Raw genomic sequence first — 26,208 nt, 5'->3', positions numbered from 1 at the left:
GACTGTGCAGAACCAGAGAAACTGGCTTACAAGCAGTAATGCTTTTCAGTTATTTGGTTGAGTATTTAAAGAAAAGGAAGGACTGTTCTGTATTGCTTGTGGAACTTTGAGTTTGCTGCTCACTGAGAGTTCATAATGGCAAATAGTATTACAAAAAAATAAACTGCCAGAGAAATTGTCCCACCCTTAGCTTCGGCAAAGGTTTGCATTTGACATGAATATAAATTTTTCACAGTTTTGAACTGGGATCCAAGTCCTGAATTCCACAGCTTTAGAGAGGCAATGCTGTCTGCCTGGCTTCCTGGTATGCATGTTCAGAAGGCAAATACTTAGGACTTCTTCATAGCTCTAATAAGCCCTGGGAACTCTGACAAGGGAAGGAAGAAGTTCCCAGCTCCATCTTTATGGTCCGGAGTCAAACTGCCACTGAAATCAAGACTCACTCTTGAGGAGAGGGAAGACAGAGCGGGCTCTTTCCCTGTCAGCACAGCCAGTTCTCCTTCCCTCTGGCAGTCAGCAATAGGACTGACTGCCCCAGTCTGCCCTGCACCTTCTCCAGACATCCTTCCAGATAACTTACAGCCTTGAAGTCGCTATACAAATGCCACTATGGATTGGACTGGCTGGCATGATTGCATATGGTCATCAGAATCCTGGTAGCTAACTTGTGAAGCAGTCCCACAGTGAGGAGGCCAAACATCATGGTGGTCTGCTATCACAAGGATACTAGAGCCTACCCCCAAAAAACACTCAGGCCTTTTAATCCGAAGTATTGCCTATTTACTCCCATGTAGAGGTCAGGGCAAACAAACAGCACTGACTTCTTTGTTTGGAGCCCACTCTGATCTAAAGTAGTTTGGGGGTGCCAGGATCTGCAGAGCTGACACAGCTCCATGGTGCAGTCCCAGCTGCAGGAGCAGCTGGAGTGCAGTGTGGTAGCTGAGGCACCTGCGGTAGCTTGCTGACAAGTGGCAGGCTGAGAGGCACGTCCCACTGTCTGGGGAATGCCTGCTACACAGGTATTCGTATCCCCAGGAGAAATGCCTGGGGAGCTGATTAAGCTGACTGGTAGAATTTTATGCTCTTAGGGCAAGTGTTTAACACCTGGTTTCCATAGAGTTGTGAAGCAGAAAATCAGGATGAGAGCACGTAACTGATGTCAGAGATGAGTCTGCCCTTGGAGTCTACACTTCAAGTGGCTGTACCACCTGAAAGACACTTGAAACACCATTTTGATCCATAGCTCTCTCTCACATGTCAGGGTTTCCTTCTCACTTAGCCCCACAAACCAGACCTCTCTGACCACTTTTCCTTCTCCCCACAGGATAGTTGGTGGGGACCAGACTGGCCCACGGTCCCAGCGTTCCCCTTCTCCAGGGCAGCGAGTGCTCTCCCCCCCATCCCTGCTCAGCCCCCCAGCACAGTCACTCAGCTCTGAACCAGCAGGAGCCCCAGCCACCACACAGCCCTCACAGCCACGGAGGTCACAGAGGCACCTGGAGAGCCTCACCTCCCCACCGGACAGCGAGGCCTACTATGGGGAGACGGACAGCGATGCCGACAACGTGGCCCAGGAGAAGCACCGCCGGGCTCGCAAGAAGAGCCCGCGCTCCCCACCTGACAGCACCACCAGCAAGGCGGATGAACCTCCGGATGAGGTGTCCCTGTCTGAACAGAGCGGCTACGAGAGCATGCCAGAGGCTGCTGTGCAGGGGGGAGCAGAGGTGCCCAGCTCCAGCGGGGTGGCCAAGAGGGAGATTGTCTGCCTGCCTGGCAGCCGCACAGACACTCCATTCTCAGACAGCGAGGGGCAGCTGCGGCCACCATCAACAGAGGGACGGGAGCCTTCTCCAGAGGCAATGCTCCTGCCCCATGCCACCAAGGCTATCCGAGCGGAACGCCATCTCATCCCTATGGTGGGGCCAGTGGAACATCCGATTGATGAAGACCTAACCACCACATATACAGAGAAAGCCAAGCAGGCCAGTAAGTCCTCTGCACCCTGCCACTCACTCATGCCCTTTTCTTATGCTGGATCTCCTTCCAAAAGCCTAATTCCTGCAAATATCAAGTGGGTTAGCTCCTCTAGCTTGCAAAGAAGCAGAGTCGAATCAGACCTGCAGAGACCGGAGCTTCCTATTGCATCAGATCTACCTCACCCAAGAGGTCCCAATGAACAGAAAAGAGAAAGAGTCTGGGTCTGGGATCTGGGAGTCACTCATAGAAGCTGCAGCCATGCAACCAGCTGTGGCTCTAGCACCCTGTTTAGCTCAGTTCTCCATGGGTACAGAGCCATGTAGTATTACACATGATTAAGGACTGATAATTTTTCAGTCAGCATAGCCCTAAAAGAGTCTTGTCAGTAAGTCATTCACTTCTCTCACCCTGTCAGGGAGCTCAGGGAGGGACTTGTCTCCGTAGACTTTTGGAGAATGTTTTCTCTGCAGGCAAGGGTGTCCATGTCTGGCAGCAGCTGGTGAACTCTGCTAGAACTGGGTATTGGCAGAGAAGGGTTGCCAGCAAGGATAGGCAGGAGCTGCTAAATCAGCTCTTGAGACAGTTCCTTGTAGTGCAATCCCTGATAGTCAAGATCTTTCCATGTGGAATAAAGTACTGAAAAATGTAGTGTAGTATATGGGTGACAAACCTGAAATGACCTTAACTGTGAATATCTTTCCTGGTTTCTGCTACACGTGGAGTATTTCAATGCCAAACATGAAGGTAGAACAAGACGTTACCTGATTTCACAGTTGTGATCTATCCAATAATATTAAAAACAAGGTGATCAAAAACTTATTTTCATATGAGTACCTCAGTGTGTAGTATGATTGACTAATTTACACTTCTCTGAGCCTAGAAAAAAAGCAAGTTTTAAAGAAGTGGTTTAGCTGGGGGACAGAATAGAAAACAGAGACACAAAAATTTCTGGACTCAATCAGAAATAAAGCACATGGATTCTAACTTCTGATTCTCTGCTTCAAATGCTAGACATTTTTACCCAGACCCAAGCAATTATAAAGCCTCTATTTTATCTTTTCCTTGGGCTAAACATTCCTTTATCTGTTCTGCCTAAGGGATCCTCTAGAGGTAACTTTCAAACCTAGGTGCTTCCATCAGGCAGGGCACTGTCTTCCTGCTCTTCCCAGCATTGAGAGGACAGACTCAGTTGGGTCCCTTATGTCTGGCCCTGCTAGGCAGTGTAATCGACCTGATGCCTTGTAGTATTTCTTCCTAGTCTCTACCACTCATTTTCCTTAGGACAAGAAAGTAGCAATTTCAGCCTCCCTGAAGATGAAGTTATTTTTTCCCCCTTTGAATAATGTACAAGCATGAGGTGAATGTTGAGAAAGGCATGTTCAGCTGCTCCCTGCCACCTGATAGTCCTAACAGTGGATGAGCAACTGCTTTACATCAAGACTTATTTCCACGGACAGCATGAGTACAGAAGGATCTCAGGAAAGCTATGTATTTAATTCAGAGCATTTCTGATGGCAAAATAATATCCCATGGCAGGAGGTGATGCAATAATATTTCCAGCTAGAGCTAGGGTTCCCAGAAGCACTGCAGACTGAGATAATATTTTATTCTCCTGTTACTCCCCCACTGCTCACCCCCTTTCTGGTTTATGTTTGGCCATGGGTGTCCTTATGTAAGAGTTACTCTGCCATGGATGGCAACTCACACAGCCAGCTTGGTCTTTTCTTGGGTTAGGGATCTTGGCAGTAAATGAGAAGGCACAACTCTACATCCTGATCATGCTGGAGCACAGCAGCCATTAAAACAAAAGTCAGGTGCACGAGCCAGTAACTCTGTGAAGGAAGGAAGCAAGGAAGAAATATGGAAAGTGTTTATTAGATGGTGAACAGAGCTAAGGAACACCTATACCTGGAATAAACCCAGGTATAAACACAAGAGGTTGTAGGACTGCTGACCTGCACTGGCTCCCCATGGGGAGGCTGCTTGCAGAGAAGCTACTCATTGGCATGGGAGGCACATGGTAGAGCTCACTTATTTATACTAGGCAAGGATTTGACTCCATGAGCAGAACACAGCGTGGTGGCAAGTACCAATAGCCCAAAATCAGGATTTGGCGGTGAGTGGGGTGGAGCAAAATCAGCACAGGAAAGAGAGGGCAGCAGCTGCTGGTGCCACTGTATAATGCCCTGCATGTCATCAACTGCTGAACTGTGCTTTTTCATTCCCAGCAAAGACACAGTGTCTGGGAGGTCCTTAGAGAGCCAACACCCTTGCAGTGAAGTTTGGGCCTCTCTTTTTCCAAAGTTCATGCTGTATTTGCACATTGGTACTGGTTCATTTTTTCCAGCCTATGGGATAAGCGTGTACGTCATCCGAGCCCTCCACAGGACACGTGACTTAGACATGCCTGCTCAAAAACCACTCAGAGCATTGCTGGTGCAGACCACTGGGGCACTTTGGGGAGCCACACACCACCCAAATGTGGGGGAACTTGTTGTACAAGTAAAAGGACTTCAGTCTTCATCACTACCCAGTGGCTACCATGCACTCTGATCAGTGGGGTAAGAGAATGGCCAGCAAACAGGGACTCTTTGCTTTATTTTAAATGAACTACAGAACAGTCATATTTGTGAATAGCCAATATTTTGCCTAATCTGTAGAAACAAAAGTACAAATTTGTTTCCTTCTCACTAAAACTGTAACTTGCTCTCTTTAAAGAGGTGATTAATCCCTGGGGAAACTGGGGATCTTTAGGGCCTCAGTTTGTCATCACTGTACAGGGCAAAACTACGTCCCTTCCTGAAATTATTTATGTGCCACTTGGACAGTGCAGAAAAAAAGGAAGAGATAACAAGACAGAAAATACTAATTAAAAATCTGAATCAGTTTCAAAAGGTTAGCAGAAAGTGGGAGCTCGTGGCAGGGAGAATCAGATTACAGCTGTCACAAGTAGTTGCTAGTGAGGTTCTTTGTTTCCCCATAGCTCCTGCAGTGCCCTTCTCTTCTCACCCCACCCTCAGAGGCTCAGGATCCATCTGTAGCCAGGGTTGCTTCTTCTCAGCCACCTGTGCTCTCTAAGGTGCACTGTATTTTCACCCCCACCCTAAATCATCTCACAGGACAAAGGGCTCAGCCTTTCTCACCACTGAAAATACCAATTGCTAGTAGAAGACAGACATACCAGGACAGCAGTCTATTCCTAACTTGCTATCACACTGTGTCAGTGCAAGAAGTGCTTCAAAATATCTCAATTTAAACTTATCCTCTGGACTATTTTTAGTTCCTAGGACTCAAGAGCCTCTCCATGTATGGTAGGGGAAGGGAGGGAAAAATGGGTGGGGAAATTTCCTCCTCTGCTTTATATGGGCCTGGCTGCCTGTGCAGAGTCATCAAAGATACTACATTCCATATCAGAAAAGGAAATCCTTCTTGTTTAAAGCGGATGTACAGCAGCATCACTTGAAAAGATAGGGTGCTTATAAATAAGTGGCCTATTCATCAGAGGGTCATATAGATTACCTCTTCTGCAGTCACATTTCTCTGCAGAGAGGGTGAGCACACCAAGCCATCTCTCCACCTATTACAATCTGTATAGGCCACAGGAGCCATGAACAAGATGAAGTACCTGAATGGCAGTTTGAACTTACTGCACCACATTTTCTACTTGGCTTTCAGCTTTGACAGTTGTGACTCTAATGATCACATTTATGTGGTTGTTAGACTAACTTCCTGGTTTTGCCATTCACTGCAGTCTAGGAGACCAAAAGATTCAGGATAGTAGTCAACTGACCTGATCCTACCTGCTTTAAAGTAAAATAGAAAAGCGTTCTGCTCAGACCAGGAGATTAAAATTAATTGCCTGAACGACTGATCTTACAGAAAGTCTGTTCCTAGCAGTATGAAGCAATGCTGAATCACCCTTGGCCCTTGCTACTCAGTGAGCAGCCAGCCACTAGGAAAACAAGGACAACAGCTTCCATAGTTGAACAACAGATGGAGAGTCTGATCTCACTTCAGCACACATTAAACTGGAAATTGCATCTACTTAGGAAATCAGTTTACAAACAGTGCTGCAGCCTAGTTGTAGGTGTTTGCTTAAGAATACCCCACTTAATAACTAACATTCAGCTTTGAATTCTCTGCCACTTGGAAGGCATTTATTAAAGAAGACCATAGTGAGATAAACTCTGGGCATCTAGAGCCCTCTTTCTCTACTTTTAGGCTTGAGTATGACATTTGAGCTTATGCCTTCAGTTTGTGCTCCTCTATCGAAAGCACAGAGGTGATATTGTCAGGCTGATGTACCAATGGTTTGGGCAGAAGACAGAGACTATAAACTAGTGTTGCCCATCTTGGCTAGTCTAGTTGAACTCTTCCTTCTGTCTTGAACCATCTCAAAATTTGTCACAAGTAACTGGCCCTCTTCCTTGGGTGTTCTTACTGGAGACCTCCAGCATCGTTCCATCGGGCATCACTCTTGTCCAGCATTTCAGTGAGGATGCTGTGGGTTGTAGCACTGGAAGTGAGGCAGATAGAGCTCTGCTCTGCTCCACCTTTGTACCTCACTGCTATCCTGCTGCCCCAGAGCCGTACAGAGACATGGATTTAGCTGAAAATATATTAACTCAAAATAAATTTACCTGCATATAATATTCTCTGGGAGGTGAAAGATCTTTAGTATTTGAAGATGTATGGAGGAAAATTATATGATCCCCAAAATGTAAAGGTATATAGTCTCTTTTGTCCTAGTATTTCCACCTTATGAGATGTCATTTGGGGTATCTTTATCAGATATTATTATTGTCAGCACAGGGACTCTGGGTCACAGTTCCTCAGACATGATTGGGAATCATTCATCCTCCTGCTGCTGGTGAAAAGTGTCAGCAGTTCTCTTCCAAGCTCACACTTCCATGGCCCTTGCAGAGCCCCAGCTAGTGATTTTTCACACTGTGCTGCCACATACATTCAGTTAACATAGCCTGTCCTTACGCGTGCACTTCTGGTCTGACTTAGGATGTGAAAGGTTGATGGGGAACAATGGGATTAACCTAAATTTTACCAATAATACAGATCTCAAAGGTGATTAGAGCAATAATCACACTGAAACAACTATATCTACATAACCCCTGTCTTAGCCAAGCTGATAGTTTTAGCTTCCAGGATTTTGAGCGCTGAGTTGAAAGAAATTGCAATGTAAACAGGCAACGGGAATCCCTCTCCCTGTCCAGTTGTTTCCATCAATTCTGAAAGTGATATGGGACTTCCTGACAGGGCTGGGACAAGTCTGCTCAGGGACAACACTGAAATGAGACAAAGTGATAGTGATGGATGAGGGAGAGGCATAAAAGGGTCAGGCATAAAGGGACTTTGACAAGGGGTAATTAAACAACAGTCATTACTCAAAAGAAGCGAGAGAAAATTATAGCTAGGGAGGAGAAAACTGTCAACCTGGCAAATAATCATTCTCCAGTTTCACTTAAATCCATCGTAGGAAGGGAGATCAGTTTGTTGTGAAATGTGTAAAGCTTCACTGTCACCAGTGCATCTACCACTTACGTTAACCAAGGATCTACCTCTTTGAAAGAAACAGGAGCAGAAACGAGGGCAAGTAGATTTAGCATATCTTGATACACAGACTATACTGAAAGAACAAGGCTGAATCATATTCTCTATAGGGGTGAAATGTAAGGAATTAATAAAAATTGTATCAGAATGGTCCTCAGTCCTTGATAAATACCCTGGAATAATGGGAAGGGTTTCAGGGAAAGAGAGCAAGAATATACCCTTCTAATAACATTGAGGATAAGAAAAAATTAATAATAAATATTTAGCTTCAATTAGGTGAATGAAGTTGTTCTTTTGAGCATACTTTGTGGAAAAATCAACAGGGACTAATAGAACATAGAAAGAGAGAGAGTCTTTGACCTGCTCAGTAAGATAAGAATTCATGGCTAAAGAAATACGGTGGACACAGTATATGTTGGCTTCTCTAAGATACCTGATATGGTTCCACATGACTTTTCCAGCGAGAGAAATATGGATGAGATAGGACTACTGTAAGGTGACTGCACAATTGGCTAAGAATAGAACAGAAAACATACCTATTAATGGTTCATGATGTCACATTAGCTAACTGGCTAAGTTGGTAGTAGTGTTTCACTGGGCTTCTGAATCTAACAGGACTACCTCTATATTTTCACCCATGTAGCTTTAAACACTAACATGCCAATCAAAGGTCCTCTCCACCTCAATGTTATATGACTGGCAAGGAGACGGATGATTAAAAATCCCAACCCTCCTCTCTTCTGTCAGTGGATCTTGTCCTCTGGCTGCATCTAGACGGAACGAGCAGTATGTGCTGTGGGGCACACCACAGCCCCGAAACTGCCACTGTTCAGAACAGGAACCTACCTGAGACACCTTGCAGCTTTCCTCTGGTCTTCCTTCCCACAGAAACCCAGGTGTGTGGGGGACACAGGGGAGGGAGGTGGGTTACCCGGACTGAGGAGCTCAAAAGTGTTCCCAGGGACACCACTATTGTCTTCCTATTTGCTTTTTACAGCTGCCAGTGCCTGGTGGTGAAGCATTGTAAATGTGTTTTGTTTCTCTTGACTGTTGTATTTAGCAAGCAGTAACAGGAAATATCAATAATACCATTTTCAATGGATGGCCTGGGGATTCAGTGGAGATTGCTGTGTATTAATCGCCAGATGACATAACACATGGAAGGTGTACAATTGTCGTGTGAAAAGCTAGATTTTTAAATGTAGTTGGAACTTGAATAGCTGCAGAAAAGGACTAAAATCAATTGGATAACAAGAATATATGGCAAGTGCTACAGGATTAAACAAGTCCACATACCCAGATGGTGAACATATATTTGTCTGTATTACTACATAGTAGATTCTGGAAACATGAAAGACAAAGAGGCAATGAATCAGTATCCTGCTGTCAGACATAGCAGAATTAGCAGATCCTAGTGTCCTTTTAATTTATGTTTTGTATTTGAGATCTCATTCTCTCATGTCTAGAAAATGCAAATCTGTCTGATATCTCTCACATTCAAAATGAGAACGCATAATATCTTTGTTGTATTTGTTCTTCAGTTTTTGATGCCTGATTAAGACTGCACTCAGGTTTCTCATTTCTTAGGGTGGAGTCTATCAGCTTTGTCAAGCCACTTATTCCCACATAAACTTTTACAAACATTATACCAACATTGTACCTTTGTGACTACAGACTTAAAATTAGTATGGGCTCAAAAGCTATTAGCATGAAATGGATAATATCAAAAGACACACAGCATGATTGCGTAAACCTTCCTTAGGAAATTGGGCTAAAACTGCAAAAGACTAGTGCATTCAACAGGTGCTGTCCTGGTAAAAGAAAGTTGTCCTTTGGCAGAACATTGGCAGTGTTGGTGCAAAAGACTATGTAGAGAATATCCAGGGCCTGAGTGCGAGCCCTCAGCACAGAAAAACTGGCCATGTGTGCTACCTGCTGCACTGAGGACACTTTTACATTGAGCTCAGGAAGAAAGGCAAACTCTCTCTCAACTGAGGGAGATTTTTTGAGTGAACAAGCTATTCAAGCAGGATATCATGAGACTAATGTATTGCAGCCATGCACAGTGATGTCTCCACATCCTCTCTGCCTTGCAGAGCTCTTCAAGATCAGCGTGGCTAAGAATGGTCAAAAATCTACAAAATGACTGGGCATGGTTGTTTTTTTTTTTTCCATGGGCTGTCAACTCATCTGCAGAAAAGGTGACTCCTGTTTTTCAAAAACCAGGACATTGCAGTGGGGTAGTGTCTCACTGGGACACTTAAAATCACTAGCCATTTAAGAATAAATACTGGTTTGACAAGTATTTAACTATTTAACCTCAGATACGTACTTAAGTGTTGCAGACTTGAGTAGGACTGAAGCATTTGCCTGTAGCATCCTAAACTGGAGCTGAAGCCATATCTATGTTTTATATTATGCACAGATTATGTGATGGAAGCATGCAAATATCCAAGAATGAGAAACATGTTTCCTATCCTGAGAGTTTTACCACTTCTTTCAAGTAAAAGAATATATACTCCACTGCTTAACTGTTTGCAGTTTAAATAGTGATCAAAGCTTGAAAGGTTGAAGCTTTCAACAGGGGAATATTTAGAAGGTCAATATAACCCATCCAAATCTTATTTTGAAAGGACTCCAGGTATGAAAAGTATGAGATGTCTATAGCCTCTGATGACTTACTGAGATATTTGCAACATTAGCCATGGAAAAATGACCTTGTCTAACATAAATAGCTCAAAGAACAAAATTCTAGGTGATCCCATGTGAAAAAAATAGCAGACAAGTAGCATTTCATCACAAGGAACAGGCTCTTTATGTCTGAAATTACCAAACTGCTTATTTTCTATGGTAATGTTTTTTCTAGAATTTGATTTTTGGTAATAAAATTTACCATTTTTTGTTTCCTAGAGAAGATGAACAGTATCCAACATCACATAAGCCTGCTTTTTCAATGGTTTTCCTGAGCACATATTAAAGTGCTTTCTTTTAATAAGGTCTGATCTTGAAAAGACTTATACTTTTTACACTTCTCTTCACCGTAATTAGTAACAAAATTCATTTCACTTCAGTGAAATTTTGTTAAATTAAGTTCATAGAAAAATCTTCATAGGCTTTGCTTAATAGAAATTTTTCCTTTTTGTGGATTTTCCCAACAGAATTCAGTGTGGACATAAAATTAGTGATTTAAATGCTGACAAAAAAATTCAGTAGAAATTATCCACCACACCAACAGAGTTTATGAGAGTTTTGTAACTCTTCCTTTTACTCTTCTATCTATTCCATTTGAATATTCTTAATAGATATGGAGCTGTATTCCCATTCCAATTGCATGTATCAGATATCACAAGGTTTCCCCAAAGAGGATGTTATAAATATTCATCAAAGAAGAGACTGAACCACTTTCATTGCTCTTGCTGTAAGAGCCTCTGTATGAGCCATGACAATCTCCCTATAGCAACGTTGCCTGTGGGAGTTGTCTCCTTGGCCTGCAGCGATGGCCACTGGATTTCAGGAGGGATGGTCAGACCTTCATTTTTCTAGACTCACAAACACTGGAGGTCTGCTCAAGTCCTAGGCTACAGAGTTGCTAAGGCTGGTGCTGCTGGGAGGGACAATCACAGCACCTTTGGCCGTGGCTCTGGGGTTCTCTCACTGGGGCTATTGCTCGAGTACAGGAAGAGGCATTAAGGCAAAGTGTGAGGAGGTGCTGAACAGGCCATGACTGCAGAGATTTGCAGACTCCCTTTACCATCCGTTCCCTTCCTCCCTGTCCACCACAGTCCTTACTACCAGCATCTGATCTCTCAACACCTCAGTCTCCAGTGCTGGAGCTTTAAATGGTGATGCCAAAACACCACTTCCTGGCCTCCAAACATTCCGTCACCTTCCCTGGGCACAGCCAGACTCTTCAGTTGTGCAGGTAACAGCCTCTGCTATTTTAATGCAACTAAATGACTTCACTGCAGGCACCCAGGATCCTAATGCTCCTCTGTTAAGTATTCCTCAGTCTTGGTACACAACAGCAATCTGTATCATGGACTATTTCTCCTCACACGTGGAAGAAAACTGACATGTACACAAAAAGAAAGATGTTCCTTTCTCTTTTCTCCCTTATGTTTGCCTGGAGCTGGGTGCTCTCTGAGGGTTTCAGACAAGGAAAGTTGCTTTCCTTCTGTGTGGGTTTCCTATGCCTGTCCATGTTGGACATGCGCACTGTGTTAGTTTCATCTCTTTGAAGGGCTCTTTGGCACAGAAATTCTGGACAATGAGGCATTGGTAACAGTAACTTGAAGTTTGCACCTTTCTAACCTGAAGCTTGCACCAAAGAAGCTGCAAGAATATAGAGTATATTTTCTTATTTTAAAATAATAGAGAGGAGTTTCTCCTCACACAGAGTACAGGGTGGGGAAAAGGAGGGTGTTTAAGTGCCAGGTGACAATGTCCATCACACTGCTCAGTGATGAAGCTACGAAGACAAAAATAGACAAAGTGACCTCATGGCTTTCAGCAGCAATGCCTATGAGACAAAAGAGAGGCTTTAAAAGGCTTGTGGAACTGATAGGAAAGGGCTTGGACATCTCGCAGTTTTGGTTCTACTCCAGCAGGGAACTGCTTTGCTCCTCTCTCATTGCCTCTCTCTCTGTTTATGGGGAGTTGTGAATTAAACGGGCTTTGTGACATGCCCAGCTCTCCAGGTTTGGACTCTGCCTTCTCAAGCTTGGATCAGCCTTATGCAGGTACAAATGTCTTTCTTTTCTTTTCTTTTCTTTTCTTTTCTTTTCTTTTCTTTTCTTTTCTTTTCTTTTCTTTTCTTTTCTTTTCTTTTCTTTTCTTTTCTTTTCTTTTCTCTCTTCTCTTCTCTTCTCTTCTCTTCTCTTCTCTTCTCTTCTCTTCTCTTCTCTTCTCTTCTCTTCTCTTCTCTTCTCTTCTCTTCTCTTCTCTTCTCTTCTCTTCTCTTCTCTTCTCTTCTCTTCTCTTCTCTTCTCTTCTCTTCTCTTCTCTTCTCTTCTCTTCTCTTCTCTTCTCTTTCTCTTTCTCTTTCTCTTTCTCTTTTCTTTTTCCTTTTTCGTCTCTCTTCCTTCTTTCCTTTCCTCTCCTTTTTACTCTACTCTCCTTCCCCTATTCTTTTGCCTGTTCTGATTTCACTCTTGCTTTTTACCTTCATCGAGTCATCTCAGGAAGGTTTCTCTTCCTCTTTTTTCTTAAACTGTTGTGGAAGATTGTAATTTGAATAGCATGATCATTTTTCTGTTAGGAGGACTGGTATAAGTAGTTATGTGCTTTAGCCTTTGATGATGAGGAAAGTATGAAAAAGAGAAGACCGAGGTGAGCAGCAAGTCCTGGAGGGCCTTACTTGCCATCTGCTTCAGAGCACAGGGCAGTTCAGAACAACTTTCTAGGGAAGTTGTACATGGTTGCTAATGCTAAGCCAGGATCAAGAGCTGGTGGAGTTATAGCCAAGACTGTCTATTTTATATTTTGTCTGACAGTATTTGCTAGCCCAGACTTGAGAGTTGGTGCTTTCATAGTAGTCTGCTATCAGAAGGGGCTGTGCAGACCCTCCCTTTGGATGCTGTAGATCCCCTGCTGCAGAAATCTGCCCGCGAGTCATCCAGGGGCCAGAGTTTACATATTCTGCACTTGACTAAGACTCCGTAGTGCTGCTCTTTCTCCCTGTAAATTTACAAACCAAATACCATGAGGTGAGGTTTCATAGCTTGTAGCAAGGATGCTTGTAGCAACCTCCCTTATTTCCTCCATTGTGAACAACCCCCAGAGACACACGCGTGCCGATTTGTAAGTGGAGTGGACAGTCCTTCAGGGACTGCAGCTTGTTTCCATCATGGAGAGCAGGTCTTTGAGAGCAAGTCTACGACTGCCCTGAAGAGCACTAAACCACAAAAACCGTGACACTACTTCAATCTTGGTTCAGCAGGGTGCAGTCACTTTGTCAGGAAAGGTTTGCAGAGAGCCTTCACTTTGCAAATGCAAGTACAAGTAGTGAGCCATTTTTTCAGCATTGAAAACTGTTTCCAGTTTTCTGGGTGCAAAGGAGAGGAATGGACTGTGCATCCAAATGAGGTGATCTCAAACTACAGAAGTCCTCTTGCTGAAATCCCAAAGCAGCAGCATGTGCTATGGAATGTCTGCAAATTTTGAGTGCTTCCTGGAAGGATGACTGCTCTGCGAATCAACACCTTATTTTCAGCATGGGGTGGGAGAGGGAAGCTCTTGCTGCTGTGCTTACTGATGCAGTGTGGAATGATGACACTTGCCACAATTGTGCAGCCTAGCCAGGTTTTGGGAGACATTTGCAGCCCTCAGGAAAACTAGTAAACTTCTTAGCTAAGCTCCCTGTCCCCCACTGCAGGTGACTTTCCATCATGAGCAAGTTCCCATTGAACGAACCCTTTGTGATAAAATGGTCAGAAGTGAGATCCTTCAATCATCTCTTGAGCTAATACCATCTCCCAGCACTGCCTGCAGCTCTCCTCTCCCCTCCTGCCCTCTCCCTCTTCTGCAGGGCATAGTTTTTTACCTCTTTCTTGAGAATGTAGGGCTGGACAAGGTGTTAACACATTTTTTTGACAAATTATTAGACAGTGGACGGTTGTTTCGTCTGCACTTTTGTGCTGGGAAAAAGACAACAGGAGTAAGGAAAAGGATGAATTGAAAGAAAACTGAAATTAGTCTATGGTTTAGGCATGTGGGACTTTTTTCTGTGCAAGGTTAGTGTTGATTTCTGTCACTTCAACACTGACTCAAAGCAAGTCCATACTTTCCTTAGGGCAGCTGAGTTTGGTTTTACTATTGAATCTTGTTCACTGCCTGTTTTCCCTGCACACAAAGACAGAGAACACAACATTCCTCCTTGGGGCTTTACTGACCGCTGGGCTGGCAGAGCAGGTGGAAAATGATTATCCCACACTTTCATGCCAGTGTCCAAACTGGTGTTGTCTAAGCAAGCCTGTCTAAGTGGATTCCTTCTGGCCTGGCTGATCAGTTGTGTGGGTCTAGGATTCTTGGTCAGGAGCAAATACTTGTCTTCCTTGCTGGGCATGGGGCACAGGGAAGGGACTCCAGCAAGGGTGAGAGCATGCCTCCTTTGCCTCTTGTGGTGGCAGGGCTGCTGCAGAGCAGCGAACAGCCCCTAAACACAAGGCTGCTGCACAACACTGACTGTGGCTGGCATTGCAGGGCTCAGATCAGGAGAAGCCTGGCTGTGCCTGCAGAGCATGTCTCCTGTTGCACACATGCATGGTGCTAACAGTAGCAGTGGCTGCTTCCTGAACTCTCAGGGCCAGAGATATTACTTGTTCCTAGGAGTCCTCTATATGGTAAGAGGAATGTCTACAGAAAGCAGGGCTCCACCTTCAGGGTTATAAGTAAATGGTAAAAATTCCCAGGCACTGTAAAAATGCCTGGGACTCTTAGCCACCTCCTTCAGAAATAGAAAATTCCAGGGGATTTCCTTCCTCTGGGAGAAGTTCCCTCCCCACACCTGCATTTACTGGTATTGTGTTTGCAGGGAAAGAGAAAACTGCTCCTGGGTTTCTATCGACAGTTCCTAAAGGCCCTATCATCAGCAAAAGCAGGAAAGAAAAAGAAGGGCAAGGGGTTTCCTCCCATGGGCACTAGAACACATATAGCCATATCACTGTCCACCTTTGCCCACCCAGCCTTTTGCTGAGCTGAGATTGCCTCTTTCTCTCTCTTTCAGAGCTCCACCGCCACGAGAGCATCCAGGAGAAGAACGTGAAAGAAGCCAAAACCAAGTGCAGAACCATTGCATCCCTGCTGACAGATGCACCCAACCCCCACTCCAAGGGGGTGCTGATGTTTAAGAAGCGCAGGCAGAGGGCTAAGAAGTATACACTGGTAAGCTTTGGGAGTGTCGACGAAGACCGCTCCTACGAGGAGGAAGACGGAGTTTTTCCAACTAGTGAGTCTGAATTTGATGAGGAAGGTTTCTCTGATGCCCGAAGCCTAACTAACCACTCAGACTGGGACAACACTTACCTAGACATTGAGAAGTCCAAGTCTGACACCGAACAGAAGGAAGAGAAGCAGAAAGGTTTGAGCGAAGCCTCAGGTAAAGGAGCACGATTGTTTGAGCAGCAGAGGGAACGGGCTGGGAAGTACACGGTTGAGAAAGCTCCAGTGCAGAAGAGCCCCCAGCTTGACCCAGCTGCCCAGCCAAAGCAGGGCACAGTGAACGGAGATATGCCTGTGCCAGAGGAGAAGGCAGACAGCATGCCCCTCAGCATCCACCTGGAAAGTGTGCAAGTGCCCAGCAAGCAGCCAGCCACGCTCCCTACTGAGATTCAGGCTGCTCCTAGCCCCACTTTCTTCCCACCTCCCCCAAGCACCCCCGACCCTTTCTCTGCAAGCTCAACAAGCATGTTCAACAGGTCTGCACGGCCCTTTACTCCTGGCTTTTCTGGCCAACGCCCAGCAACATCCTCTGTCATCTTCAGGCCATCTGCACCCAAAAAACCCAGTGAAAATCTGAGTGGGCAAACCACAGTGGTTTCCCCTTTCTCATTTCCGGCTCCTGCCAACGCACCAGTGCCAACACACCGTGGTGCAGTCAGCTCCTCCACATCTCTGTATATCCCTGCACCAGGAAGGCCAACATCACCACTGGAGTCACAGCCAAAAGGAGGAATTTCTCCAGAAACTAAGCCTTCTGCCAACACTGCTCGGACATCCACCACTTCTATCTTTCTGTCAACTCCCTCAAAGCCAGGAGGGGATGTGGCCTCTGCAGCATCCCAGCCACAAGTCCATGGAACAGCCTCTTCTTCTTTGTATATTAGTCCAGCACCATCACAGCACATGAGAAGCAGTTCCCCTGTGCCAAAGCAGCCTTCTCCTGCCATAACTCCAGCAATGCCACGACCTCCTTCGGAGCCCTTAACCTCCAGGGAGCAAAGGATTGCTGTGCCAGCTCCCCGCACAGGCATCCTGCAGGAGGCTCGCCGGCGGGGCAACAAGAAACCCATGTTCAGTAAGATTGAGGAGAAGAAGAAGAATTCACCCAATCCTGAGCTCCTGTCTCTGGTGCAGAACCTGGATGAGAAGCCGAAAGGTGACCACCCCGGGGCAGGCTTCGAGTCTGGGCCTGAGGAAGACTTCCTCAGCCTGGGTGCTGAGGCCTGCAACTTCATGCAGTCCTCGGGCCGTAAGTTCAAGACCCCACCTCCAGTGGCTCCTAAGCCAGATGCTGGACTGGTAAATGGGGCCCAGGACATGCCTCAGCTTAAAGGCAAGGGGGCAGAGCTCTTTGCCAAACGCCAGAGCCGCATGGACAAATATGTGGTGGAGACAACACCGAAGCCGGACCCCAAGCCCAGGACCCCCTCTCCTTCCCCTTCTCTACCCTCATCCTGGAAATATTCACCCAACATCCGGGCTCCCCCTCCGATAGCTTACAACCCAATGCATTCCCCTTTCTATCCCCTGGCAGCCAGCAAATCTCAGGCTAGCAAAGCAGAGAGCAAAGTGAAAAAGGCACCTGGCCAGAAATCAGGGATCAAGGTCATTGATATAATGCGCCACCAGCCCTATCAATTAAAGTCAGCCATGTTCTGTTTTGGGGATCCCCCAAGCTCCAGCACTCAGAATTCTGGTCAGCCAGCCCCGCAGGCTAGCTCATCCTTCATGGCAGCCAAGCAGGTGCCCGTGAAAACAGCCAAGACCCAGGAGATTCGTCGCTTCTCCACTCCGGCTCCCATGCCAGCCTCTAGCAGCCTGGCACCTACCGTGCTTATGCCCCGCTCAGCAACCACGCTGGATGAGCCATTGTGGAGAACAGAAATGGCCTCTTCTGCCCCTGCTACACCAGCACCCTTCAAGGTGGAGCTCAGCCAGTCCCCAAAACCATATCAGAGCTCCCCAGAGCCTGGTCAGGTGGGCCAGGGGCCTTCTCCAAATCCAGCCTCTGCCTCTCGGTTTCAGGTGGCCAGGCCCAAATTCTCAGCAGCAAGAACAGGAATGCAGGCCAATGTGTGGAGGCCAAGTTTTGGCCACCACTGAGGCAGGTACCCCTCCCATCCCGTCTGTGGCCCCGCAGAGATAGTGCTTGTTTTGTCTTTCCTGTCAGCTCAGTACATTGGGATGAGTGACACAAAACGAAGAAAAAAACCCAAACCAAATTACTCCCCTTCTGCACCACCCTCTCCCCCAACCTCCCCTTGGTCTCAGATGGGAAACTTCACGGAAAGGCTTACTGGCTGTGGATACAGTAGGAGGAAGAATGTGGAGAAAGGGTACATGTGTGGTATACAGAGACTGGGAACTCGTACACAGCAGCAAAACCCACCTCAGGAGGGGGTGAATGGCAGGGGTTGTATCACATGAGGACACACAGGAGACAGTGGTTTTCCTTTCCCAAGGGCTTTGGAGTCATCCCTGAATGGAGGGAAACCGGGGGGCAACAGCTTTCCCAAGAAGAAAGGGCGAGAGGTGGAATTACAGAACAGAAGTCCTTTCCTGTTAGACTGCTCCTCTCTGAGCTTGTCAGTCTGTACACATGCACCTGTGTGCACACACATGTACACAGCAACACTCAGCAGGAAGTGAAAAGTAAAAGTGGGGCTTCACCTTAGACACTTCTCCCAGACTTCCATCTGGAAGGGCATGGGAAAGAAGGCAAGAGAGCAGAGTGAGCAGTGGTGTTTGCCCATGCACATGTGGGCAGTGTGCCCTGTGCAGGAGAGTGGCCGTGTGTGCCCCATTCCTCCAGTCAGCAGGGCTGGGGGTAAAAGGGAGAGTCATCCCAGCTGATACAAAACATGACTTAGGTCTGGAAGCAGTTTGCCAAAGAGGGCCTTTGAGTGGGGCTATCACCAGCTGTGGAAACTGCAAAAGGGAGTATCAATTTCTAAGGATACACAAAATCAAAGCTAAGCTCAGGCAGTGGCTGGTTGGCACAAAGAAAGGCTCTGCAGCATTAGTCCCACTGGAACAGGATATGGATGCTGTAAGTACAAAGGTGGATTGCATGGGAGAAGGTACAGTTGACTTTAAAAGGAGGTAGGATTGAAAATTCATTTGCATATGATCTTTTTGTTTATTTAGGATGGAAGTGTGGCTAGATTAGAAATGGGTCATGACATAATGCTTGCTGAAAACTTGAGCTGGAAAACAGAGGCCCTTTACAGACATTCTCAGTATGGAAGTGGAGGTCAGGAAAACAGAAAGTCACAAGTAAAATTTCATACTAAATGATTTAGGTATCCTTGGGGTCTATTTGGTAAAAACTGAAGTGCTCTGAGAATCCCAGATGATCTGCACTCACATACACATACAGAGTTCAGTTTGCTGGTGATACTGGGGAAAGAGTAATGGTTATTCCCTGAACGTCCCAGGCTAGCCTCTGACTTAATCTCTACACTAAAGGCATACAAGAAGAAAGCATTCCATTTCCCAAGGAAGAATTCAGCATATTAATAGGGACTGTGCATGTGTATGTGCATGTCATCCGTACTCTGGTTTACACACACCCCTGCCATTTACTTTCTGCCCGTGTTCCTCCTTTTCCACCAACCACTTTTACAGTGTGATCCCACAAGTACACCAAGAAAGCATTGCTCCTGAAGCACTGGGTCCAAACACAGCAGATGCCCCAGCTGCAGGGAAGGGGTTTGCCACCTCTTCTTGGGTCAGGGTTGCCCAGCCTTTTGCTAAACCCTTAGGAATATGTATGGGAGGCAGAATGAGTCTCATAGCCCCACTTGAGACAAGTGTCCATGTTGTCCAGAAAACTCACTCCTCTCCTTCAAGCAGTAGCTGTTCTCTGACTGGACTGTGCATAAACTTTGGCTATACAAAACTGTAGGTTCTGGGGAGAAAAAAAGGAGTGCAAGTGGGGCTGATGCAGTCTTTAAGCAGCGCAGCTAGTATGGTTTCACACTAAGCCTGAGCCAACCTTCCTCTGCACGGCAGGAGCTTATGATGTGTAGTTGGGCATAGCTGGGTCTATACTTTTCCTTGGAGGCTCTAAAGTCCTTCTGTGTGAGTACCTTGAGATTTTTCATATGTGCTCTCCCATGAAGAAAAAGAAGGGTGGAGAACCTAGCTAGCAGCTCTAATCCTGGACAAGCTTGGGAGGGAGAGAATGAGAGAAAAGGAGAAGTAATACACAATCCTGCCTTTGAATCCTTCACTCTGGCCGGACTTGTTCTGCAGGCCTGTGTTTGCAGTGCACATTCCTGGGGGCCCTGAAACATAGGATGAGCATGCTGGGGAGAGAGGAGGACAGCACTTACACTTGGCACACTATCAGCCATGGAAGAGGATCATCAGAAAACCTTTGGGAACATCTTGAGTTGACGGACAAAGGTGGGGCTGAGTCAGAATAGGTGCTGCGTCTGTTTGTATGACACAGGAGCAGCCAAGCTGAATTGCTGAGGGGATTGTTAGTGTCCCTGGAAAGCTCCAGAGAGGACGTCTCAGGAGAAATCCTCACCACGGAGTTAATTCAGATCACCAGAATCCACTTAGCTCCAGTGAAGGAGAGCAGCCATGCTACAAAACTTGGATATTGCTTTCTCACTCATCCTGTACTGTGTTGCATTGCCAGCATTTCTGGAAAAAACATTCTGTGTGCTAAAGTAAACTGAATATCTGTGTTTCTTCCCAAACATGGAAGGAAGAGTCTTCTATTTTATCTAGGAAAGCTGTGGGAAGGAACTCAAGGACTAGCAGTGCTCCAAAAGCTTTGTCTGTCATCTCCTTGTGGAGTGTTGTCTGACACTGGCTAGTGGTTTAAGCCACTAGCCTTAGACAGACAAGCCAGCCCAGACTGAAAGCATTACTGAACTCAGGTGTAGAGAGGGGTTGTGTGGACCAGAGAAAGGATGCTCAAGATAATTCTGCAGTGAAGAAGTAACCTCAGAAAGTCTGAATCTTACTCCAGTGTCCCTTTCCCCGAGGCCCCTAAAGTTAACCGCTCTCAGGGCCTGAGTGTCTCAGGAAATTCATTTCGCCACTGGAAAAATAGAGATGTCTGGCCTTAGTATGTAAGGGAGATTGCATGTGGTTAGTATTTCAGTGATCCCACTCCAGCTTTCTGGGAGATAATGATACCTGCCAAGGGGTGATGGCCAAACACTGCTCAGTGTTAGATATCATGACCCAAGTGAGTGGAATAACTGCACTTGCCCCATCATTTCTGATAATGTAATGGGCAGGAGATGAAAAAAAAGGTAGGTTTGATTGGAGAACGAATATTAAGCATAAGAGGAAGAGAAAGAACCAGAAGGCTGGGAATCCTGCATTTTACTTACATCCTTAGTTCAAAGCTATGTTTGGAAGCAAATCCAAAGTAGTGTAATGGATCTCAGCCCTTTACAAACTTTTCTGGATCCTGTGCTGACACAGGACATGATCTGCAGAAGCAGAGGGTGTTGCAGATGAGGCTTGTGGTGTATCCCAAAGAAGGCCTGTAGCTGCAAGTAGGATGAGATGAGAAATAATACTGAGATGCTTCTGTTAAGTTGTAAGGAAGAAACCTGAACTACTGCTGGCTTTAAGCAGCTCTGCTAGTGTCTGCTCTTGAAAATATTGTGGCTAGCCTGTTAGAAAGGTCACAGGTGATATTACAAGGAATACTTTTGAAGCATGTAAGCTTGTTTTAAGCCTCTCCAAATGTCTAATTCCTCAGCTGTTAAACAAGCACAGACAAAACCAGTTGTTTAACAGTTTTATGTCCCACGTGCTAAGTTATAAGCTGCAGTGGTAGGCCAAACCTCAGTGTCCCCTTTGAAGATGTCTGCATGGGCTCTGACTTAAAACTGCCTATCATCCCTCCTCTCTATCATGCTGCAGATTACACATTGCAGCTATGGCAGTTCTGGGGTTTTATCTTTGCTTCAGAAGTAACAGTCCTTTCCCTCTGAATTTATGGGAACACTTACCAGAGATAACCTCAAGATCCTGCAGCAGCTGAGAGGAAGAATCTCAGAAGAGACTGTGTGTGATGAGGAGTCACTGATCACCAGACACAAGCACAGTGCACGGCAAGATTGTCCCTTGTAAAGAATATGCTCCCTTTCTGCTATAATATCCAGCACCCCCTATCAGACCCATCTAGATCCTAGAAGAGACCCGTCAGTACTCTGAAAATAGGAGCCCTGCGTTAGTGCTCTGTCTGGTGCAAGATGTGACCCCAGAAGACCAGAGTTGGCATCTTTGTTTATGGAAATCCTGTTTTTCCTTTTCTGTTTTGTCCTTTTTTTTTCCAATCTAAAATCACTTTCTATTTGTTTGTGCAGAAAAATAAACTTGTGATATGCACTTTACAGGTGGTATTTTTTCACTTTCTTTGCTAGGCACCCAGGAGGAATTGCTATGTGTACAGCACATGTAGTTAGCACTATCATCAAACTCCTAAGGCCAAGAGAATATAAAGAGTCTAAAAAAGGATGGGATATCTCAGGGATAAAAACACCTAAGTTGGACTTAAAGCCCCTATACATTAAAAAAGCCCCATGCAAGCAAAAACTTAAGTGAGATCCAAAACTTTGGTACTACAGTCTATAAAATGCTCACTGACAGGGTGAAGAAATTCATGGCCCGGCCCGAGCTGGCTGCCCCATCACTGCCCCTCAGCCTGCTCTAACCTACCCTCTGCTTGTAAATCTGATATCAGTGGAAGTTTGTCAGCTCTATTAAATCCGATTATAAACTTACATTGAACAATTCAACTTAATATTAACCAAAAGATCAGAAAAACAAAATCACCCAGAAAATCAAATATATCCCACTGTATCCTCAGGCTCCAAGTCTAATCCTAGCGCTAACCTTAACTCAATTCATGTTAACATCTACTCAGTTTCTGGTTCCCGAGAGGTTTATTGTGTTCAGGTTAGGACAAGTGGTAGGAGGTCACCTTTTCCAGATGCATCTCATTCACAGACAGCAATTCCTGAGCACTGCAGAAGACGCTGGAATCAGCTGTAGGATTAGACTGCAGGCTCTGGACATTTGTCCAGGTATAATTTTGAGGATGTTTTTCAGATTAATTGCAAGGAGATGTTCCTTATGCAGTGGTCTGGAGGTGAATCTTCGAATTATCCAGCATATTTCTGATTGACTTGCTGACAGGAAATTCAGGAAGGGGCAGCAATGTTTGCTGATGTCAGACTTGAGCTTCTGTTCTACCAGAAGAACAGCTCACAAAGAAATAAGTCTGCAGATGCACAGGCTGCAGATTAGGACTGCATCTTGTTTTGCTTAATAAAGCTGACATAGTAGGATTATGACTCCAGATGGTTTGACACATTGCAGGACGGTTGCTGTATCCAGGGCTCTGATTAAATTCCCTATTAACCTCTACAACCTTCTCAAGTGAGAGTCATTTCCTCTCACAGCAGATCATGTCAGAAGGAGCCAGACAAACAGACTTTGAAAGATGGAACAAAAGCCTGCCAAGCCAAAGGATTACTAAGCACCTACGCAGCAGGCTAGGGATAAACTTGGCCTTCAGTATGCACCTCAGAGAGAAGTTTTAAAACCAGAAAATAGTAAGGTGCCTAGTGGGGATATCTACTCCCAAACAATCACACCTGATGGAAGAAGAATGTCCAGCACTGAGGACAGCAGGGTAGTTATGTGGTATGTAGGAAAGATAAAGGGTATTCCTTGACAGTACAGACCTATAGCTTCAACGGCCACTAGATGTTGCCACTGTTCTTCTCTGAGTTACCTGGGGTTTTGGCATTTGCCTGATGTGGTGTTAAGTCTGGAGGGTTTAAAATCTTAGGAAATCCTTTCGTCCTAATCTATCCTCTTTTGACGTTTACATATGGTGTTGCTCAGTCCCACATACCAGAGGAAAAGGTCAGTCTCATACCAGGGAGTTTTGGCAGCGAAGGGCTTGCTGCAGCTTGGAGGGGATTCCTGGGTGGTAGCATGCGGGTCATGCAGGCAAACAGGCAGCCCAGCAAGTAACACACCATGGGCATGCCAGCTATTTCAACACACACTGCAGCTCTGTGATCAAATCCTACATATTTCTGCCCCAGACCTACATCTCATTGTGCATTAAGCTCACTTAGTGGCAACAGGGAGCCTGGCATTACCTGTTTCTCTTATTTTGGTGCTAAAAAGTGCTGACAAGTCTTCCTGATGTCTGTGTAAAAGTGGAAGAGATTAAGCATATATTAAATATTTTAAAATAAAAAATATGATATTTATTTGAAAATAATAATTAAAAAACCAATTGGGGAAAAAAGTGCCAAATCAAGGGTTGTGTAACATTTTTTCAGAACAGATTGAATCATTTTGAAATCTGCTGCTTATGAGTACCTTCAGCACAGATCAGTCCTGGGCAGCAGGGAAAAAGGGGATCAGGGAAAGGGTTTAATTCTCTGTCTTTGGAAAATTAAAATGGTGAAGACTGATGCTGTTTGCCTGGCTTACACGTGATCAAAATGTGCTCAGGAGACAGCCCTGCTGATGACCACTGTCCGAACTACTGCTTGTGTCCATACAGCACAGTGTAATGAGGCAGATCTTATGCACTGCTCTTGAAATGATTTTGTAGACATCAATGACTTGAAGCTAGACTTTTTGAAATTAGATGCAGAAGAATGCAGTGCAAAAATAAATTAGTTTTGAAGAATCGTGTCAGAGAAGGCAAAGCTTTGTTCAGGCTGTTCCTAAGGCCACTTAAGCAAAGGGTATATTTGGAAAGAGGGAGGTGGTCACAGAGAGATACAGACAATTCCTTGTATTAAAACATCTCCCTGAAGTGCTGAAATGGCCTACAGGCAGCACATGTACTACTTCACTGGCATAAACGGAAATTCCATGTACTTAAGCAAAGACTGAATTTAGCCACCACACTCCAGGTAAGCCCCCCATCTCACCTCAGTGAAAACTACACCAGCTTATCAAACAAGGCTTGTAGTGATTTAAAGCCCTTAGCATTGAGTAGCATGAGTGCGTAAGATAACAGTAGGAAAACAAATACCTTCTTCTCTATGCTGAGTTCATTGCATTGCTTATGGCAGAGATAGCAGGTTGGTGCAATATTCCCAGTGCAAAAAGCCACAGAGCTGCTGAACCCAGCACCATGGCAGGACAAGTGAAGTCTCTGCTAGACCCGCAATTGGTATTTCTAGACTAGTGAACTAGACATTCCTGTGTCTCGGGAGAAACTGTCTAGAGAGCAGAAAGGGGCAGGATTTAGTTCTCAGCCTGGTAACTGAAAATGAAGACATTATTTGAAGGTAGAGTAGGAGGTAAGAGTCTTAGTTAAAGATGTGTCTTGGTGCATAAGTGTCAGACACAAGACTGCTTTATCCAAATCACCCTATAAATCCTGGTGCCATACTAATAGGATAACACTCTCACATTCCTTCTAGGCTCAAGGCTCAGGCTCTGTGCAGCACACTTCAGATGCACTCTTAGGTCCTGTGTCTCACCTGGTCTATGTACATGCAGATGAAAACAAACTCTGGAGGACTGGGGTTGCAAGGACAGAAGATGACTTCATAGAGTGCTGAATGAGGGTTATGGATCATCTTTCAAAATGGAGGAGGTCAAGGTCTCTTCAGAAATTGAGGCTGACGACAGACACAGGGATAACAGCACTCAAAAGCCTGGCTAAGAGACTGGTCTAAATCTCAGACTTTCCTACTGGACTTTCTGATGAGTCTGATGATTGGTCTAGGAACCGAAATACTACCCATCACCATGTAGGTAATAAAGAAATCTTCCCACGTGATCATTTCAGCTTCCAGGTACTATTTCTGAGCCCTGGATAAAGCTCCTGCCCTATATTCTCTACTCCCAGCTTACTTCCCTTCATATGCCTGCTCTATCTGTCTTGTTTCCAATTCCTTGCACCCCCAGCCTACTTCTCACTGGGGATCTTGACTAGGCATAGAAATGCTTTGTTCTCATCTGACCACGGTTCCCATCACTCCTTGAAGCTGGACTTCGGAGTCCTTGGCCTTGCCCCTAACCCTGCTTGCCTCTTGCCCTTCGGGCTGGGGATCCACAGGGGACTCTTGTCCCCTGGAGTTGGCTCACCCTGAACTGCTGTCAGTGCCTTGTTCCTGGTCCTAATTGCAGGGCATGCCTGCTCTTATCCTGATTGACATCCTTGCACACCATGCTAGACATGCCTTCTCTTCACCTTGCTATTGCTTTTTCTTAGTCTCTCTTGAGTTTCATAAGAGGGCTCACATCCGTTTCCTGCTCACTTCCAACTACCAGCCAGCCATGGGGCACTCTGCTCCCTTCCAGCCTGCTCAGCTCCTCTCTCTCTGCAGCTGCCTGGGGTGGAAGGAAGCAGAGGACTATCAGGTCATGTTTGTGGCAGGGAAGAGCAACCACATACTTCCCTGCTACATCATCTTCTGGAGCTACAGAAGATTTATCTCAAAATCCAGTAGGTTTCCACATGATATTCAGCTGGCACAAACTGTTCCCTAAGGTATAATTTGTGCTCAGAAGGGCACAGGAGATGACTGGAGAAATAATACAGAATAATACAGCAGCTATAAATTGGTCTGAAAACAGCTGCTGGAAGCAGGTAGAGAGGAGGTAGAGTTTAATATCAATCTAGTTACTGCAAGAAGATGCCATATAATTGTATCTGCATTTCTCAGCTTCTCACCTGATAATATAAATCACATTAATTTCTTA

The 26,208-nt window shown here is 45.4% G+C and overlaps 1 protein-coding gene across 1 annotated transcript in view; it reads left to right on the top strand.

Annotated features, from left to right (window-relative positions):
• The window catches only part of SYNPO2L (synaptopodin 2 like), a 38,756-nt gene extending 16,905 nt beyond the window's left edge, over positions 1-21,851 (top strand). The window contains exons 3-4 of the mRNA XM_032695745.1: positions 1,325-1,986; positions 15,266-21,851. Coding sequence (XP_032551636.1) covers positions 1,325-1,986; positions 15,266-17,583 — 2,980 coding nt within the window. The 3' untranslated portion in view covers positions 17,584-21,851. The remainder of the gene's footprint in view (positions 1-1,324; positions 1,987-15,265) is intronic.
• Positions 21,852-26,208: the final 4,357 nt, after the last annotated feature.

This window comes from Chiroxiphia lanceolata, chromosome 8 (assembly GCF_009829145.1).
Source record: "Chiroxiphia lanceolata isolate bChiLan1 chromosome 8, bChiLan1.pri, whole genome shotgun sequence".
Lineage (NCBI taxonomy): Eukaryota > Metazoa > Chordata > Aves > Passeriformes > Pipridae > Chiroxiphia > Chiroxiphia lanceolata.
Note: the sequence above shows the minus strand (reverse complement) of the source record. Positions and strands in the feature narration are given on the sequence as shown.